Source organism: Gopherus evgoodei, chromosome 1 (genome assembly GCF_007399415.2).
Source record: "Gopherus evgoodei ecotype Sinaloan lineage chromosome 1, rGopEvg1_v1.p, whole genome shotgun sequence".
NCBI classification, from domain to species: Eukaryota; Metazoa; Chordata; order Testudines; family Testudinidae; genus Gopherus; species Gopherus evgoodei.
This window is the reverse complement of record NC_044322.1, coordinates 271201610-271220806: the sequence shown is the minus strand read 5'-3', so window position 1 is coordinate 271220806 and position 19197 is coordinate 271201610. Positions and strand designations below refer to the sequence as shown.

The window sequence follows — 19197 nt, the reverse complement described above, 5'->3', positions numbered from 1 at the left end:
CATGAGTGGGGTGTGCATAGAAAAAAAAATCAATGGCATTCAGCTGCACAGTCTCAGGCTGAGTGTTTAATTGAGGGTTTCAGATGACTGTAAAAATGCAGAGACAAAGTTCAAATCACTGCAAGTTAATCTTAAATTAGCAAGACACCTCCCACCTCCTCTTTCAGAGACAGAACGTTCACCTGTAACATCCAGGTGGTTTGGGAGCATCTGAATTTACTCAGAGGGACCCAGCCCCCACATTTAAATTCTGCCATTAGAAAGGCATGCACAACTCCTGCTTACCTCAGTGGGAATTGCAGCTGTGGACACAAGGCTAAATTCTGTCCTTAGTTACATTGTACAAACATGGTTAAATCAATGGTGCTATTCAGGTGAAAATGGGGCCCAAATGTCTGTTCCAGTGGGGAAATGAATTGTGAGGCAAAGAAAATTGTTTCAAACTCATAGAAAACACAGAGGGTTCGGTTTGCCCCTTTGAGAGCTGTTTCTTGGACAAACTGCTTCAGACACAACATCTTCTGTTGGGGCTGACAGAGGAATTCTACCAAAGAGTGCTAGGGTGGAGACTTCAGCAGACAACTTTCCATTTTGGGGTGGGGTGGGGAGATGCTGTCGCACCATTTTAAGGGATCTTGCCTCTAGATTTTTAAAAGTCTATTAGATTTGAAGAGGGTGATAGACCTGCACCCAGCCTTTGGTTTCTCTTTCCTCCAACCATAAACAGAGCCCTTCAAAGAAAAAATACCTCCCTGCATCCATGCTTTCCCCTAGCCCATGCTTCAGCCCATCAGTACACAATGCCAATGGGAATGGGGACAGCTTTCGGTTATCTTCTTGCTGAAAATACGCTCTCCCTCTGTGACGTTGCACTCCATACGTTTATGGAAATATGCTTATGAGTGTAAATATAATGTAACTGGAAAATGCTTTATGGAAAAGATCTCTTGTAAGGTATCATTACAAAACTTATAATCTACTGAGCGTGATCATCCTATTTGTGTGAATGTATCATTCTTGTATCTAAAACTAGAAATATGAAGTATTACTCTGAGGTTCAATTGTAATTATACAAAGTATGAGCCATTAATGGTGGCTTGGAATCTTAATGGCTCCCATTAACTAGGACAATTGGTTGTAAATGACTCTGTTTACTTGTAAGCCTTCCTGTATACCCATGTGTGCCAGCCAGTGGGTAAAGAAGTCTCACAGGACATGTGAACATGTCACATGATACTGGAATTCATCTTAAACCTGGTGCTTTTCCATTTAGAAGGAAGGGTGGGAACCCAGAGAGAGAGAGAGAGAGACACAGGATTCCCGCCTTGTGCCAAAATATAAAAGGGGGTGAAACAGAACAAAGGGGGTTGCCACTCATGAGAAATCCTCTAGAAATCTCCTAGTTACCACCTGAGCTGGGACTAACAAGGACATTACTGAGACAGTATCAGACTAGGAAGGAGTCTAGTTTGTGAAAGTATCAGAGGGGTAGCCGTGTTAGTCTGGTCCACTACATGCATCCGACGAAGTGGGTATTCACCCACGAAACCTCATGCTCCAAAACGTCTGTTAGTCTTTAAGGTGCCACAGGACAAAAAAATAGTTTGTGAAAGAAGCTTATTGGAACATCTCTGAGGGTGAGATTTACCTGTATTCAGTTTCTTAATGTATTGGGCTTAGACTTGCATGTTTTGTTTTATTTTCCTTGGTAACTTACTTTGTTCTGTCTGTTATTACTTGAAACCACTTAAATCCTACTTTTTATACCTAATAATATCACTTTTGTTTATTAATTAACCCAGCGTAAGTGATTAATACCTGTGGGAGCAAACGGTTGTGCATCTCTCTATCAGTGTTACAGAAGGTGGACAATTTATGAGTTTACCCTGTATAAGCTTTATACAGAGTAAATGGATTTATTTGGGGTTTGGATCCCATTGGGAGCTGGGTGTCTGGGTGCTGGAGATAGGAAACCTACTGAGCAGTTTTGGTTAAGGTCTGCAGCTTTGGGGGCGTGGTTCAGACCCTGGGTCTGTGTTGCAGCAGAGTAGCATGTCTGGCTCAACAAGGCAGGGTTCTGGAATCCCAAACTGGTAGGGAAAACGGGCTCAGAGGTAGTTTCAGCACATCAAGTGACAGTCTCAAGGGGGTCTCTGTGACCAAACCCGTCACACCCTCTCCATTTCCATTTCTCTTTTCCCTCACTGGGGATTCTGTTCCTACACTAGTGGGTGTGTAATGGGGTCAACAGGCCAGAAAACAAAGAGGAATGTTTAGAAAAAGAACACAATGGTGATTCCCCCTTAGCCCAGGCCTGGCACCCCACCAAGTGGAAACACTTTATTCTGAGGGCTTGGCTACACTCGAAACTCCAAAGCGCTGCCGCAGGAGCGCTTTGAAGTGCGAGTGTGGTCGCGGCGCCAGTGCTGAGAGAGAGCTCTCCCAGTGCTGCAGGTATTCCATCTCCCCGTGGAGATTAGCTTGCAGTGCTGGGAGCCGTGCTCTCAGTGCTGGGGCACTGTTTACACTGGCGCTTTGCAGCGCTGTAACTTTCTGTGCTCAGGGGTGTGTTTTTTCATGCCCCTGAGCGAGAAAGTTGCAGCGCTGTAAAGCGCCAGTGTAGCCGAGGACTGAATGAGATGATGTGCTAAGCAGGTGTATGCAGAGAATTCCTCTGGGGATGGGCTCCAAGAACATTCCTGAGATCCTGTTTCCCTGCAGGAGTGAGTAGCAGGGGCGTTCACAAGCTCAACTGAATGGTGCAAAATAGGCCCTTAGCTAGGTCTGTCTCATCTCCACTTCACATCCATTTGGAGTATATCTACACTTTCAACTGGTCTGCGAGCTTTGATTGAGGAAGTGTAACATCAACAGACCCCGCTCGTCGGGACTGAACCTGGGACCTCTGGATCTTAGTGCATGAGCCTCTATCACGTGAGCTAAAAGCCCATTGGCTGTTAGCTAAGGCTGTAGAGCAGGGGTTCCCAAACTTGGTTCACAACTTGTTCAGGGTAAGACCCTGGTGGGCCGTGAGATGCTTTGTTGACCGGAACATCTGCAGGTACAGCTGCTCGCAGCTCCCAGTGGCTGTGTTTCACCATTCCCGGCCCATGGGAGCTGCAAGCGGCTGAACCTGCAGACGCTCAGGTAAACAAAGCATTTTGCAGCCCATCAGGGGCTTACCCGAACAAGCCATGAACCAAATTTGGGAACCCCTGCTGTAGAGCAAACTCATTAATCTCTTTCTCTAAGTGGTCTTGGTGCCACTAGATGGGTCAGAACACCACACCCAAGGAGGTGTGTGGGTTACACAAGCACGCTAAAAACAGGAGTGTAATTGCCGCAGTGTGCTAGGATGAGCTAACTGCCTGAGCATGACCCCACCCAGGACGCTATGTCTTGACTTCTGGTGGCTAGCCCATCATGTCGCTCATGCTGCTGCAGCTACACAGCTATTTTAGCGTTGTAGGGCAATCACAGCTAGCATGCCTACATCTATTTTAGCTGAAAATTACAACTCAAGCTCTAAAGGTAGATGTACCCTGAGACTTCGAAGCTACAGGCTAAGGTCCTTACAAGGGAAGTGATCAAGGAGTGGGACGGAGCCTTCCCCAGATACATCTTATATATACCACAACCCATTTTAGGGTTTCCCCTCTGTTCTTGGATCTGGTTCCTGTGTAGCCAGACTCCACGATAGTTTTTGAAAAAAATCCCTTTTTGGAGGAAGAGGAGGAGGAGAAGAAGGAAGGATGTTCATGTCTGCAGGTCCCAAGGGACAAAAGAAGCAATGGCAGCCAGCTTTCCATGCATCCTCTCACTTAGGCTCACAGTGCTCCTGCTCATTTCAGATCCAAGCAGGGAGAAAGATCACAGGCACTTCCTGAGCAATAAAGGGAAAGAGGAGAAAGAAAGGGATCTTAACTCAAAGAGACAGACAGAACCAAAGTTTAGCTATGGCGAAGCGACACTTTCAGCTGTCAGCCACGATGAAGCTCTTCAGTCAGGCTTTGTCTAACTTTGTTTAAAAATTCCCTTCTTTTCCCTTTCCACTAGCCCTTCATTCCTTCTCTTTTTGTCTCCTCCGTATTCTCCATGCAGACAGTAACTTAGAAACCAGGAGATACCCAGAATCCAGATCCCATGGTGATGATTGTGTCATAAATGACCTGACAGGCAGAATTTCTGCATGTATGAACCCAAAAGAAATTAAGTCCAGCGAGCTTGTTAGTGGTTTGTTAATAGTTCTTGAGCACGTCTTTAAAACAAAACCACACAAAAACCTATAAAGCTTCCAAACTGTACATTTAACTAATATAAACCACCTTATTTTCCTATTCCTGTAATACTTCTCTTCCTCCTTCCCCTCCATCCCTTGTGCACTATACCAATTTGTTATGTTCTGCCTCTAGTTAGACTGTAAGATCTTTGAGACAGAGACTTTTTTTATTTTAGGTGATTACGTCACTCAGCACTTGATTGTGACAGGGTCCTTTGGATGCTACTGTAAGAGAAATAAATTCATAATAGGAGGAACTACTCTAGACTGCCAAATGTGTAAAGAGGATCTACAGCGAAAGAGGTGGAAATGGATTTCTGTGCACTTGGAATGGAATGTAGATGCAGCACCACCAGGCAGAAGAAGCTGATCTGGATTCTAGATTCTCTTGGAATGAACTGTGGGTGCAGATACCTAAGAAGAGGAGAAAATCCTGAACTGGATTTCTGTGCCTCCTGGAATAAATTCTGGGTGCATCCTTCTGGAAGGAAGAGAAAAACCTGACTTGCATTTATATGCTTTGGCATAGACTCTGGATGCAGCCGCCAGGAAGCCAAGAACCTGACCGATTCCTCAGCTCCATGAACTAGATTGGTTACAACTCTTTGCCATCCAATACCTTTTGTTTACAGAATATATGCCCTTTCTCAGACCCTTGGCTTGAAAAGCTGGAATACTCTCAGTCATAAAATAGGATTCTACTAGGGTGAGAGGCCACCCTGTACTTACGATTATCAGCAAGATAAAGTAGATAAAGTTGTAGAACGAATGAGCATCCATCACATAATACATGATCTCCACCCATCCTTCCAGTGTGATCACCTGCAAAGAGAAGAGAGAGCAAGAGAGACAGACAGGATGTGGGACTCCTGGATTCATTCAGCAGCTGGAATATTCATTTCTACACGTGGCACAGGCTGACGCTGGTGAGCAGAGCAGGAGATTCAAACTTCAACAAAGGTGAGAAAATGAATCCATTCCAAGAAGGCCAAATTTCCAGGCCAGAATATCAGTGGGATTCTCCTAGGTGAAGAGACACGCTAACAGAGCCTGAAAAAGTAGGTCTATATACACATGATATGTGACTGAAGCCCGAGCAGACATACCCCAACTAGTTAAGTACTGGAGCAGTGAAGCTGTGGCCGCATGGGCTTTGGTGCAGGCTGTACTAACTCACCCAGAACCCTGGGTAACTACTTGCAGAGCTAGACTTTGTTGACAGATGTGCACAGCTCCAGGAACCGAACTAGCTAGATTAACGATAGTTAAGGTGTGTCTGCTCAACCTGTAATCCCACCCCGTGACTGCAGTCTAGACATAATCTGGAACTGCACTACTCACCAGTTTATATTCATTCAAATGGTTTGTTTCCCTGGATCAAAAAGAAAGAAAACCTGAACTGGATTTCTGTGCCCTCTGGCTTGAACTCTGGGTATAGGCTCTGGAATGGGGAGGAGAAGAAACAGGCCTGGATTTCAGTTCCCACCTGGAGTGCGTTCTAAGAACCTAAGTCTGGCTTACAAATTCAGCCTCCTTTTCAATCCGTAGGGAGAAACACAACAAGACTTGGAATGTGGAGCCTAACTCATTTCAATTAGGGGCTGAAAAAGTATGGGGGCAAGAGAAGAATCTGGTCACAAACCTGGATTGAGAATAGGAAGCCAACCTTATTTTACCTGAAATATAACGATCCAGGCATAGCCGATATTGTCAAAGTTGATGGCACCCTTATGTGGGTTGGCATTGCCTGTGCGGCACACGTTGTAGTACTGGTTCCAGTTGACGCACACGCCGCTGACATTGAACTCCTGCCGGATGGAGTTGTAGTAATAATAGTCATCCTTGTCCAGGCAGCACTCATGGCCCCTCTCCTTCAGCGGGGGGATCTCATGACACCCCATGATGCCATTATCTCCTGACAGGGAGCAGATGAAGGGCATCTCATCGTCCTCCTCTGGTTGGTAGTAGGGGGGAAGAATGATGTCACCTTGTCTAGGAAGAGGAAAAACATGCTAATGAAGTTACTGTAACAAACATGCACCTTAGTAACATTTGTGGAACTGGGAACTCCCACTTTGGTGCATGAAATCTGCATACAAGGGGGCTTCAGATTTATTTTGGTGAGGCGCTGAGTAGAGACATGCGAAGTTTCTTGAGTTGGTCCCCGGTTTTGTAGAGCCCTGTTCAGGGTCAAACTGCACCGTCCCAAGACAAATCCCACCACCAGCAGATTTGGGGAATGGGAAGGAGATTTTACAGCTGCCAAAGGAAAGTTTTAATTTTCTCGGGAACAAGGGGGGGGCCTTGTGCAGTCAACTCTCCCACCCAGTTGGCACCAAAGCCTACAACTGATACAATGTAAAGCAAATGAACAGGGCTACATGGTGATGTGCCTGTGAGTGTGACCATCAATTTGATAACATTTGGCAGTAAACTTTCTATAATAAAGTACAAACCCCCAGTTATATATAGTTAAAGTTGCACAATTAAGCTCTCAAGAGTCAGTAAATGAAGAAGTTAACTCTGACCCCCTTGTGTGCATATATTCCAGAGAACTTTTTAATTTCAAGATCACATGATATTTCTGCAGTAACACAATCTGTTCTACAACCTTCAAAATACACATGTATCTGAAATAATCTGTGCTCACCTAATTTAAGACTAGACAATAATGAGCAAATGAAAGGGAGAAGATTTAGGATTTTGCATTCAACCTTAACTCATGTATTTCCAGTCTTCCCAGAGCTACAATACACAACCTGAATGTTGCATTAATATAGATTTTTTTGCATTAAATATTGTGGTGGATGGGAACGTGTCAAACAAAAAAAAGAAAAGAAAAAAGAAAAGCTCCTAATTCTATAACTAATAGACACTAATCTATAAAGGCATATCAGTGCATAATAATATCATTAGTGAACTGAGACTCTGTAGACTTAGCCAGCAATCGTCAGCCAAAGATAAACTAGTATCTGATGGATGTGCAGGTTGTGGGTCTGATTCACCTCACAGCTACAGTAGCTCTCTACAGGTGTAATTCCATTGTCTCATCGGCATTACTCCTGATTTACACCGGTGCACATGAGAGAAGAACAAAGTCCTGCTTATGCTTTTTCCCTTATAAATGCACAGTGTAAGACAGTGTTAAGCAGCTTCCACCCCCTGGTTAGCCCTCCAGTCCCATTGCTGCCTCCTAAATTGTGTTTTTGCAATATTTTTTTTTCAGTCTAAGATGATCCAGGGACTTAAAATTGTTTAAACAATTTAAATTGATCCAACATTTAAGATATTTAGGCAGTTTAAACTGATCTAAGGCCTTAGCTTTGTTTAAGGGGCTAAGACATTTTAAAGCCTTAGATCAGTTTAAGCTGCAAAGAAGACTGTAAGTGTCTGGAGGGATTGCAGCAGCCTGGCACTGGCACAGTCTGGCACTGGTGCTCTACCCCCACACCCCATGCAAGATGACTGGAGTGCTGATCATCTACAGAAGTTTTCATGGTTCAGTGTATTACTGAAGGAAGTAAATGGAGCTGTACATGCTCTGTCTGACCATAGATAATAATACTAATTATGCCTATTTCTTATATGGCACTTTCCATCAGGAGATCTCAAAGCACTTCACAATCTCTCCCCCATCCCCCCCATGTATTTATCCTCACCATATCCCTGTGAGGTAAGGATGTCCTATTATCCACATTTTACAGAGGGAGAAATGAGGACAGAGAGAGACTAAGTAATTTGCCCAAGGCCATACAGGAAGTCCATGGCAGAGCTGGGTCTCTCACATTCTAAGCCAGTGCCCTACCCACTGGACCATTCTTCCCTTCTTTGGGTAGAGCACCTTGATCTCTCTTAAGCATGTGCCACGGAGCACAGAGATCCTGTCTGACATTCCACATATGCCTAGAGCTTTGTCTGCCATCTTGAAGAGCCCACTACCACATACTCGTTCCCTGTGTAGGTACCTACAGACTATGATCAAGCCATACTGAACTTACTCTTTGTTAAGCTAAATACATTAAGATCCTTGGGTCTACCACTATAAGGCCTGTCTTCTAATCCTTTAACTATTCTCGTAAATATTCCTGGCAACTGGAATGATCGCTTGAGGCTGTGGGCAGCCAGACATAATTAGGGCTGGACCAGTCCCCAGCTCGCCCAAGAGTCTGGCGGCTGCGAAGAAGGTTTGCAGGCCTCTTTGCCCTCCTCCCCATTCTGATTTGTGCAGAAGGCAGCTTGGTATCAAGGTCGTGGCATCCTGCATCCCTTTTGCATAGATAGAACTGACTTTGCAAGGTGCAAGGCAATGGAAGACTGGGCCTCTTGACTGTAGAGATGAGAGTCTTTTCATTGGGACAGTTCAAGCTGATTTTGTGAATCAAGGGGGATGAGAGAGGTAGCAGTGGGACCCCAGAAATGAAGATTGCTCTGGCTGATGCAGAAGAGGAATGCTGCTGTAGCCCACTATGCTGACAAGTCCCTTCCACAGGCAGAGGTAGCTTTCAGAAGGTGTGTGCGTGTAGGGAAACAGGAACCTTTCTGGCTGGGGGAAAGGGTGGAAACGGGGAAGCGTTTGATTTTTTAGCACCCTTGGCACAGCCTCTGGAAATCTTCATTGACAGAGAGAAGGGAGAAGGAAGTAAACAGTAGGGTGGGGAAGGAAGGAGTCCACAGCAGACAGGACAAGGGGGTAGCTATCTCCCGTGCACTCACATTGTGAAGTTCTCCTCCATGAAACAGCGGTTTCTGAGCAGACCAGCCCACAGCTGTACGCCGATGATGCCAAAGATGAAGAAGACAAAGAAGCAGAGAAGCAGAACATTCCCCAGCATGGGCAAAGTGTCCAGGAGCAAATTCACCAGGATTCGCATGCCTGCAGGTGGAGAAGAGGCAGAAGAGGAGGAGGAGAGATTGGGATAGAGGGAGAGAAAGGGAGAAGCAGAGAGAAGAGTAAAAGAGGGAAATGGAAAAAAAGACAGAGAGAAAAATTTAAATGAAAATAAAACAGGCACATTGGAAATTTATTATTGTCCAAATCAGGCTGGGTCACTCACGTAGGATCACTGCTCCCCCGGGTCCCACTCCCAAACGACAGGCATGGGATAAAACCATTTCTGTTCAACATCCTCTTTACCCCGAGCCTCACATTATAGCCCCAGGAAGGAAGGATGATGATAAGCTTGTGATGGGGTTGCTTGCAATAGCAGAGGACTGGACTCCATGACCCAGGAGGTCCCTGCAAGTTCTATCTTCCTAGGAGGTTTTTGACACAATCACCATTTGATATAATATTCCATCTTCTTCCTTTCCCACAGAAGGGCGATGAGTTGAAAACACAGCCCTGAAATCCATGAAGATCAACCATCCCAGCCTCAGGTGGAAGGGACTAACAGTCATAACTGCTTGCCAGCTGCCCGATGACCCGTTAGAAATGAGTCCGAGCCCAATTCCTTGTGGGATGAGTATGCACACCACACAAACACAAACCCCTCAACAAACTGGCATAGGTTGGCCCTCTCAATGACAGCCTCATCAAAGAGACACAGTGGAGGAGGCAATATCTCTTATTGGACAAAGTTCTGTTGGTGAAAGAAACAAGCTTTCGAGCCACACAGAGCTCATGGAAACCAAACTCCATTCTCCTCTCTAGTGGTCCCTCCATGACAGGGCTGAGGCACACTGGAGGGTACTGTATGAAGGAAGCTTTCACTGCTGCTGCCCATGCTGAACCTGTTTCTGGCAAAACAAGGCATCAGGGCTGTCGATACAGCACCTCTGACCAGTGCAAACATTTCATAACAAAACAGTTTTCTGTTGAAATTACTGAGCGAAGAATTTTGGTGGTTTTGTTTTCAGACCGACAGGGTCAGGCCAGCCTCCCTCCGCTGCTAAATTAATTACATTTCCTCTGGTCTCCAAGGATGCCAAAATTCTAGAAATCATTCGGAGCATGAAACAAGCACCTTCTCCCTCCCACTGTCCCCCACTCCTCACACATGCACATACACACACACACATTCCTCCCCTGAGACTCCCTCCTCCAGGGGTCCAGGGAATTCCATCACACAAGATGTTCCATGTAGGCCAGCATATAATTAGCTAATTAGATATTTATAACTAGTTCATTACTTCAGATGGCAGTGGAAGGGGAAGGGGAGGGAAAAATAAGATTAGGATTCAGTAACAGCCCCTTGAGGCACCAGCTAATCCCTCTTTTATGCCCACTGTCAAGTAATTAGCCACATCAAGTTGTGCTTTACACTATGTCACAGTTTCCTGTGTTGTTTTGTTCCTACTGCAGGAGGAGAGGATGCTGGGAACCTAGAGAAATATCGTATGTGGGCAACAAGGGTGGATGAGGATTAAGATGTATTTGTACCAGTGGAGATGTTTATTATAACTGAGTAAGAAGGTGGGATAGGAGGAGGAGAGAATTGTATCTGTATGGTGAGAGGGTGTAGACCTAGTGTGAGGCATGTACATGAGGCAGACAGGTATGTGTATCTATGTGACAAGATGGTATGGGTGTGAGGAGTATATATCTTTTATGTTGACCAGGTGTGTGTTCTGGCCTTATTATTTGTGAGGCCTTAAGCCAGCAAAGGGGGTTCTGATGGTGAATTTCCTTTCCTTCTGGTTCCACTGCTGGAAGGAGTAGAGAGCTTGTCCATGTGTGATTTGATGAGTTAATACAGGGCTTTACACGTTCACCCTGGCATTGGTCTGTGTGTGCAGTGAGGGTGGGGAGCAGAATTCCAGTATTGGGGGGAATATGCATGAAAGGGAGAGGGTAGAAGGAATGATTGAACAGTCCCTTCTGGACTTAATAAGCATAAGTCTTGGGGTGGTTGCAAAGCTCCAGTCTCTTGAATGCCCGGATGTTCCATTAGTCTTTGGTTAGTCATCTTCTAGCCTCGTAAGGCATCAATAATTCACTAGCACAGGGTCACAGCTCCAGCCTCTTGCCTGAGGGTATTTCCCTGTATCTGGTTTCCTGATCTATAATAATACAAAGCCCCACAGTCAAGCCACAGGGCTGTGTGCTGCCAGTTACCCTGGCCTCCCCTTCTCTGGAAGCAATCCTTTTACAGCATTACTGACTTACAACTCCACCCCCTCACCACAGTGCAATGTGCTTCCAGCAACAATACTGCCACATGTTGTGATCTTATTAGCTCTCATAAGCTAGACTGGGTCAGGTTGGGTAATACGTAAATGAGAGACCTTCAGGGAAACCCAGGCCTCATAGGAGGCTGTGCAGGTAATGCAGTAGGTGATCAACTGCCTTTCCATTGAGTCACTGCTAAACCAATGCTCCATCCTGGTATTTGGGAGATGGTGCTAACTTTCAGATGAGCCACAGACCTGAGGTCCTGGCTACAGCTGGTCAGAGAGATTCAGAGGAAACACTGTTTTGTCAGAATTTGCCAGTTGGTGAAATGGAAACATTTCACAGATTGTTCAATTTTGCTGAAGTTCCAATGGAACACAGGCAGATTCCAAAATCTACCTGCCTCTCCTGTGTCCAGCTTCCTGCCAGGTTCCTCATCAAGCTGGGAATTACACAGACTTAACACAATAAGAAATACTGAAAAAGTTTGCGAGGGACTCTGGCCTGAGCGTGCAACAATGAAATGTCAGGTTATGTGTAGAGAGATCAAGTGGGGGAGATAATATCTTTTACTGGACAAATGTCTGTTGGTGAGGACACGCTTTTGAGCTTACACAGAGCTCTCTTTCAGGTCTGGGAAATATAGTCAAGTCTGGCCTACACTATAGGCCTGTATCAGTATAGCTATGTCGTTCAGGGGTGTGAAAAATCCACATCCCACGAATGATACAGTTTTACCGTCCTAACTTCTGTGTAGACAGTGCTATGTTGGGGGAAGGTTTCTCCCACCAACACAGGTACCGCCTCTCAGGAAGGTGGTTTAACTATGCCCATGGAAGAGCTCTCTCCTGTCGACATAGAGCATCTTTCATTAAAGCGCTATTCTATAGTGGCGCAGCTGCATCAGTGCAGCTATGCCGAAGCAGCATTTTAAGTGTAGTCTTGCCTTCGGGGTATCACAGCTAAATGCAAGGTGGAATAGATTGTTTAGCATAAGTAGTTAACACATATTTCAAGGGACCTTCATTAACATCCCTCCAGTCATAGGGGGAACAAGAATGGGGTGTGTGTGCGGAAAGGCAGCTGGAGGGGTGGTTGTGAGTGGATTACAGATTGTTGTAATAAGATATAAACCCTGTGTTTCTATTCAGTCTGTGATTTTTAGTGTCTAGCAGAGTTATGAAGTTAAGTTTCTAGGCTCGTCTTTTGAAAATGTTGTGTGGGTTTCCTTTGAGAACGAGGACTAAGAGGTCAGATACACAGTGATGGTGGTGTGAAAAATGCTCAACCACAGGTGATGTGGTGCTTTTGTCTTTTTTCATTTTTCTGCATGAGTTCATTCGAGCATGTAGTGATTGTCTGCTTCACCCACATAGTTGCTATTGGGGCATTTTGAGTATGTCTGCACAGGGATAAAAAACCCACCACTGGCCTGCATCAGCTGACTCAGGCTTGCAGGGCTCAGGCTCTGGGGCTGAAAGATTGCTGAATGGACCTTTGGGCTTGGGAATGGAGCGCAATCTCTGGGACCCTGCGCACGTGGAGGGCTGCACCGCAGGGCATTTATCCCCATGTAGCCCATACCCATAGTGCACTGGATGAAGTACACCACATGTTGTGATAGGCATGTGTAGGACCCCTGGATCTTGAAAGGTGTGTCGGGGGAGGTGTTGATCATTGTAGCAGTGGAGATATGTCTACAGGTTTTGCATCTGTTGTTCTGGCAGGATCTGGAGCTGCTTCGAGTTGGTGTGTCTGGCCTGTAAGGAGCTTGCTTCTGATGATGAATCTGAAGAGGTTGGAGGGTTGTCTGAAGGCCAGAAAAGGGGGTTCAGGAAAGATTTCTTTCAGGATGGGGATCCTCATCAAGTAGGGGTTGTGGTTGTTGGATGATACCCGGTATGGGTTCCAGTGTGGGGTGGTAGGTGACTACTAGGGATGTGTGGTCGGAGAGGGTTTTATTTCCATATTGGAGCAGGTTCATTCGGGGTATTTGGGTGGCCTGTTCCATGATATGATCTGCTTCTCTGGTGGAGTGTCCTTGTTTGGTGAAGGTGGTTTTAAGTGTATTACAGTACCCCAGACTGTCTCCTCGGAGCATATTCTGTGGTATCTGAGTGCCTGGCTGTAGATAACAGATTTCCTGGTATGTCTGGGGTGGCTCCTGGATCTATGAAGATAGGTGTGGTGATCCATGGGTTTCTTGTATCTAGCCGTCTATAGGGTTCCAGTGTTGAAGCTGATTGCGGTATCCAGGAAGTTGATTCTGGTGCAGGAGTGTTCCAGAAAGAATTTAATGGACAGGTGGTGATAGTTGCAGTGGAAGTCTGTGAGGGAGTTTAAATCATCTGTCCAGAGGATGAAAATACCATCTCGGTATCTCAGGTATATCATTGGCATTGTGGTGTGTTAGTTACACCACTCATTAGTGCCTCTTTGGATTGTTTTAAATGAATTTAACCTATAAACATTTGTGGGCCGTGTGTGGAATGAAGGCTGGGGATCAGCAAGGAAAGAAGCAAGTTTTGAGGTAGAGTTTGACTCAGGAGAGTGAGGTTGCACTGTGCCTGGGGACAGGGACGCTGTTTCAGTCACAGGGGATAGCATGAGAAAAGGCGAACATCTCTCTCTGCTTCTGTCTACCCAAATACCGCCTACTTCAATATCCAGTCTCTGGTTTCTGAAAATTCCCACCAAAGAGCAGACCACAGAAAAATCCAACCAGCCCAATGACATCCCTGTGAATTGCCATGCACGCTGGGGCACGGTAGTAGGGAACACTTGGGCATATTCCGTTGGGGCACATTGCCTAGATGAGGGACAGAATTATGCTTCAGATTCTGCAGTGGCTATTGGAATCAGCAAAATTATGTATCCCAGTGCCCCTGGAGATCATTGTGTCCCAAATGCTGATGGGGAAGATAATTGCTCTGGCTTCCACAAAAATCCAAACTGGTAGTTTGGCCCACCATGCTGTTAAGATGAGTACTGAAAATTATACTCTCTTCTGCCTGGTTTGTTTGAACCAGTGGATACTGAACAAACGGAAGGCTTCATTGCCTCAAATCTGGCTTCTCCTTTTGATACAAAAGATGCTAGTCATGTCCATTAATGCACTCCTAGAAGGTGCCCAGCTACCACGATGATGGGGAAAGGTATAATAACCTGAGTGGAATAGAATTTTCCCACCAGTTCAGTGTCCTCCATCAGTTTTGGTACTGGAGTGCTGAGGGTCATGAAAAGAAATGTATTGGGCTTTAGTTGCTTGTTTTTAAAGGGTAGGTGGTCTCTTCTGCACATGCTCTGTTAGCTTAGCATGCAAGTTGCAGCATACGCCCCCTGCTTTGTTCTTTCTGGATCGCTCACCGTGGTTCTGCTTTCCCAAGGGTTGGCACATGCCAGGTGTTTCCACTCAGGAAGGTTTCAGCTGTGACAGCCAAGCTAATTGGGGCTGACAGGAACTGTCTGGAGGGAACCATGGACTCTCTGAAGTTGACAGAAGCTTGTCAGAAAGGGCCCTGGGGCTCCTCCAGAGCAAGGAGCAGAGTTGCTCTGTCCAAATCCAAGAGAGAATTCAGCTACTTTCCCAAAATATTGGCTTTTGTCAGTGGATTTTGGTTTTGTTTTCTTAAAAGGTTCCTTCTCTTGTAACTGTCTCTCCCCTCCACCCGCCACCTGCTTTCATGGCAGGGTGTCCTGCCTGGTTTGACGAAGCACTGCCATGTTGGAGTCAGTGAGATGTTTCCATTCTGCCCATAGTCTGAGTCCTCGGGACACCCCCCTGAGAGTAGCCTCAGCTGGCTAATACTTGCCAGGCATGCTCTTCCATTCTCCACCCTTTGAGTGTGTGCATGGATGGGTGGTAGAGGACTATTATCTAACATTTCACAAGCTCTGTCTTCTGGGGGAAAACAGCCAGCTAGAATCCTCCCTTGGTTGCCTGCAGCAGACACAGCCTTGTGTGTCCCTCCAGTCCTGAGAGGGTGTGGGGAGAGTGAGATGCCTTTCATAGCCCACACCTGGCACTCATGAATATTTCATGCGTCTTGCTTTTCTTCCCCTTGAAGAACAAACCTTTTCATATTTGATGACCTGGAAGCCTGTTTGGTTGCTGAATGTTGCTTCATTAATGCCCTCCCTTCCCCCTTTTTCTCTGGACTGCCCAGCCCCTCTTCCTTTCTCTTCTCAGGGAACGGCTGTTTTCAAAGGCTGCCTTAGAAAAGGTCATTGTCCCTTTCATATTCAGTCCTTGCTGTGAGCCAGTGTGGCTTCTGCTCTGCCAATGGAAAAGGACAAATGGAGATGAGGGAAAAGACAACTGATGAGAGGGAGGGAGAGTCAGACAAGGAGAGAGAGGGAGGCACAGACCTGGTGAGAAAAAGAAAGAGAGAATGAGAATGAGAAAAAAACACAGTGAGAGAAAAGTACATGGAGAGAGAGACTGGCAGGAAAAAATTAAGCGAAGAGGCCAGGAAGCAGCTGGGGAGGTATACCCCAAAGAGTCTGCTTCCTGAGACCTTTGAAAACTCATTCTGTACGATGCTCCAGCGTCCTCTCATAGCCCAAATGGTAACCGTTGCCCTGATAACCCTTATTCTTTCCTCTTCATCACAATGGTCTCCTGAAGCAAGGTGTCTAGATTCCCCAGTGATAAGGCACTACAAAAAGAAGCGTCGGTGCTGTCGCTCCCTCTGAGCATCAGCTTCCTCTCCATTTACGTCTTGCCCTCTCCCCACTGCCTTCATATATATACCGCTCCCTTTCCACCCCCTGCTTTCTGCCGACCTGCACCCCCACTTGATTACGCTGGTGACCCCCCTCTCTGAATCTCCACCGTTTCTAGCAAACCACAAGTTTCCTGTTCAGGTGGTCTTCCTCCTTTTTTCCTTCACTGCTCCCTGGTACGCCCATGCCTTCTCCTGACAGGCTACAGCACCATTGTGGGGAGCCAGAGTTGGGCCCTAAAGACAACTGGGCAGGACCCCATTCCATAGGGAGCCAGCCAGCCAGGGGAAGTTGCCCACTGAGCATGGATTTAAATCAGGGAAAGGAATGGGGCCATCCCTGAGGAAGTGGTATGATATCCCCAGGGAACGCAACTGGGTCTTGGTTTTTGTTTTTCTCTCTCTGTGTTGGCCTCCACTGCCCCCACAGTGCTTCTCTCCCCAGCAATTTCAGCCACGCAAGTTACCACACCCTCTCCATTTCTGATGGAGTGCACGGGAACAAGAAGGCCACACAAGCCTCGCTAGACAGCTGGAGCATGAGGAGGTGGCTGCGCATAGCCCAGTCCTCAGACACACCCACCATAGGGCAGAAAGGTCAGGAGCACGGTGGGAATGCTTCACTTGGCCAAGGCCAAAGTGCTGGTGAGTGCTGGCACCGATTCTGGGGACAACATTAATATGCCAAGTCAGCATAGACCCGCCAGTTCTTGCTCTGCATTAACAGGTGCTAGCTCTCAGTGGCTGCCTGGGCTGTGAGGGTGACTGGCAGCATAGTGCAGCATGAGGATTCAGTAGGGTGAAGTGTTGTTGATCGGTGTTCTGCAGGGGACAGATTGCAGAGACTCTGGCTCCGAGTAATACAGGCAGCATACCAGAGCAGGGGAAGGCCAAGAACTGAAGGTATAATGATAATGAACTTATATTTACACAGCACCTCTCATCCAAATGCATCCCAGAGCACTTTGAAATTTTATTAACTGGCCACCAGTCTTTACACACATTAATCACTTTGTCTTCTGCCAAAAAGCAGCAACCTCTGGGTGAAACCATTCACAGCTAAAGTGCACAGTGGTTTAGGACAGGAAGTGAAGAAAACTGTATCTAAATTGAAATGATGGAATCCTTTGAGGAGGAGTAGGCAAACAGAATCACTTCAATTGCCAGGGATTGGGGCACTGGGTCAGGCAGTCTTTCTACTAAAAGAAGGCCATGCGATCTTTAATAAGCACAAATGGTCTGGACTGGAGCTGGGCAGAAAAAGCTAATTCTATTTAGCCGAGGAGTTTGATATGTCACAGTTTCGTTTCGTTCCAATGAGGATCAAAAAACAAAAAACTGAGGCTGGGCTAGCCACCGCAAGTACGTGTCCATCTGAGACCCTAGGCACATACTCCGGGTGGTTAGCAGATCTCCTGCCGCTCACACTGCCACAGCTACACTCTGCTGTTAGGGCACTAGCTCAAGGAGAGCTGGCATGAGTGTTTCCTCGATCTGGGAATCATACCCCCCGCTCCATGGGCAGACACACCCTGATGCCCCGATTCTGCAAACACTAACACACATGACTGCCTTGAATCAGTGGGACTACTCATGCACACAGACTTAAACATAGGCCTGTTCCGAAGCCCACTGAATCAAGAGGAGTCTTTGCATTGACTCCAATGAGCTTTGGATCAGGCTTCATGTGTGTAAAGGTATGTGTACACTGCGATAAAAAAAACCATGGCACAGAGTCAGCTGACTCTGGCTTGTGGGTCTCAGGCTGTGGGGCTAAAAATTAGTAGGGCTGCCAATTAAACAATAAACCAAAGTCATTCTGAGATAATGTTATACATCGTGCAAGAAAGGAACAGGACCAAGCTATGAGCCTTCAGCAATTCAAGCCATCACTTATCTCAGCATGACACTTACCCCCAGTTTTGTTTTATATTCACAATAAAAATGGGCACAACAAAGATGCCAGTCACTGCTAAAAATTGTAGTGTAGACGTAAGAGCTTGGGCTGGAGCCTGGGCTCCGAGACCTCCCTCTGCGTGAGATCTCAGAGCCCGGGCTCTAGCTGGAGTCTATGCTTCAGTGATGTAGCCCCATAGCCTGGGTCTCATGAGCCTGAGTCACTGACCTAGGCCAGCCATGGCTGTGCTGCAGGTCTTTTATTGCAATGTGGACTAAGTGTTTGCAGGCGGTGTTTGTTTAGATTGTAAACTCCTCAGGGCAGGGAGCTGTCCTTTCCATTTGCCTGTAAAGTGCCATACACAGCTATGGGGCTGGACACGTAATAAAGAACAATACAAAATATGACATAAAACTATGTAAATACAACTCTCTGGTTAAGATTTAAAGGGGCTGATTCTCTCATTATTATCGGTATGAATCAGGTGTAATTCTATTGGAGGCAACCAAGTTATTCTGGTATGAAACTGAGCATATGTTTACACTGCAGCCAAAGGTGTGACTGCAGCAGACCTATGCTAGCTTTTATCTAGCCAATTTGAATAACAATAGCAGTGAAGCCTCAGCAGCACAGGTTGCAGCATGGGCTTCACAAGCCATGCCTAGAACTCGGGGTATGTACTTGAGCTGCTTTGGCTTCATTGCTAGGGTTATTCAAGCTCACTATGGCAAAGTGGGTAAACATATCCTGAGTGACAGGAAAATCAGGCCCTAAATGCACAAAAATCAAGAAATTCAAGGTTATGGTTGTAGCTTGGCCCACCCATACATACACAGTAACTTGCATTACTGTATATTGCATTATTTTTACACCATACCATAGCAGCATTATTACACATATTGCCATGGTATCCACCACTCTATGGTGCCAAATTTTCCAGACATCTCAGCTCCCATGCAAAGTGCAAAATAAGCAGCCAGATTTTCAAGAGAGCTCAGCCTATCAGCTACTTGGCTTTTTCAAAGATCTGGCCATAAGTGTCACAATGGAAGCTGCTGGGTTCTAAGCACTTTGGAAAATCCTGCCTGTCACGCAGCCGATTTGGTCAGGGCTTTAAAAGGAAAAAGGAAGCTCAAATGAGGCCCTTTCAGATCCCTTCCTTCAGGGCTTGTTTTATTTCCAAAAC

At 46.2% G+C, this 19197-nt stretch overlaps 1 protein-coding gene across 1 annotated transcript in view; it reads right to left on the bottom strand.

The window, feature by feature from the left end:
• The window catches only part of CACNA1I (calcium voltage-gated channel subunit alpha1 I), a 141517-nt gene that overhangs the window by 66864 nt on the left and 55456 nt on the right, over positions 1 to 19197 (bottom strand). The window contains 3 exon segments of the mRNA XM_030546703.1: positions 5009 to 5101; positions 5956 to 6271; positions 8993 to 9152. Of these exon segments, the coding sequence (XP_030402563.1) occupies positions 5009 to 5101; positions 5956 to 6271; positions 8993 to 9152 (569 nt within the window).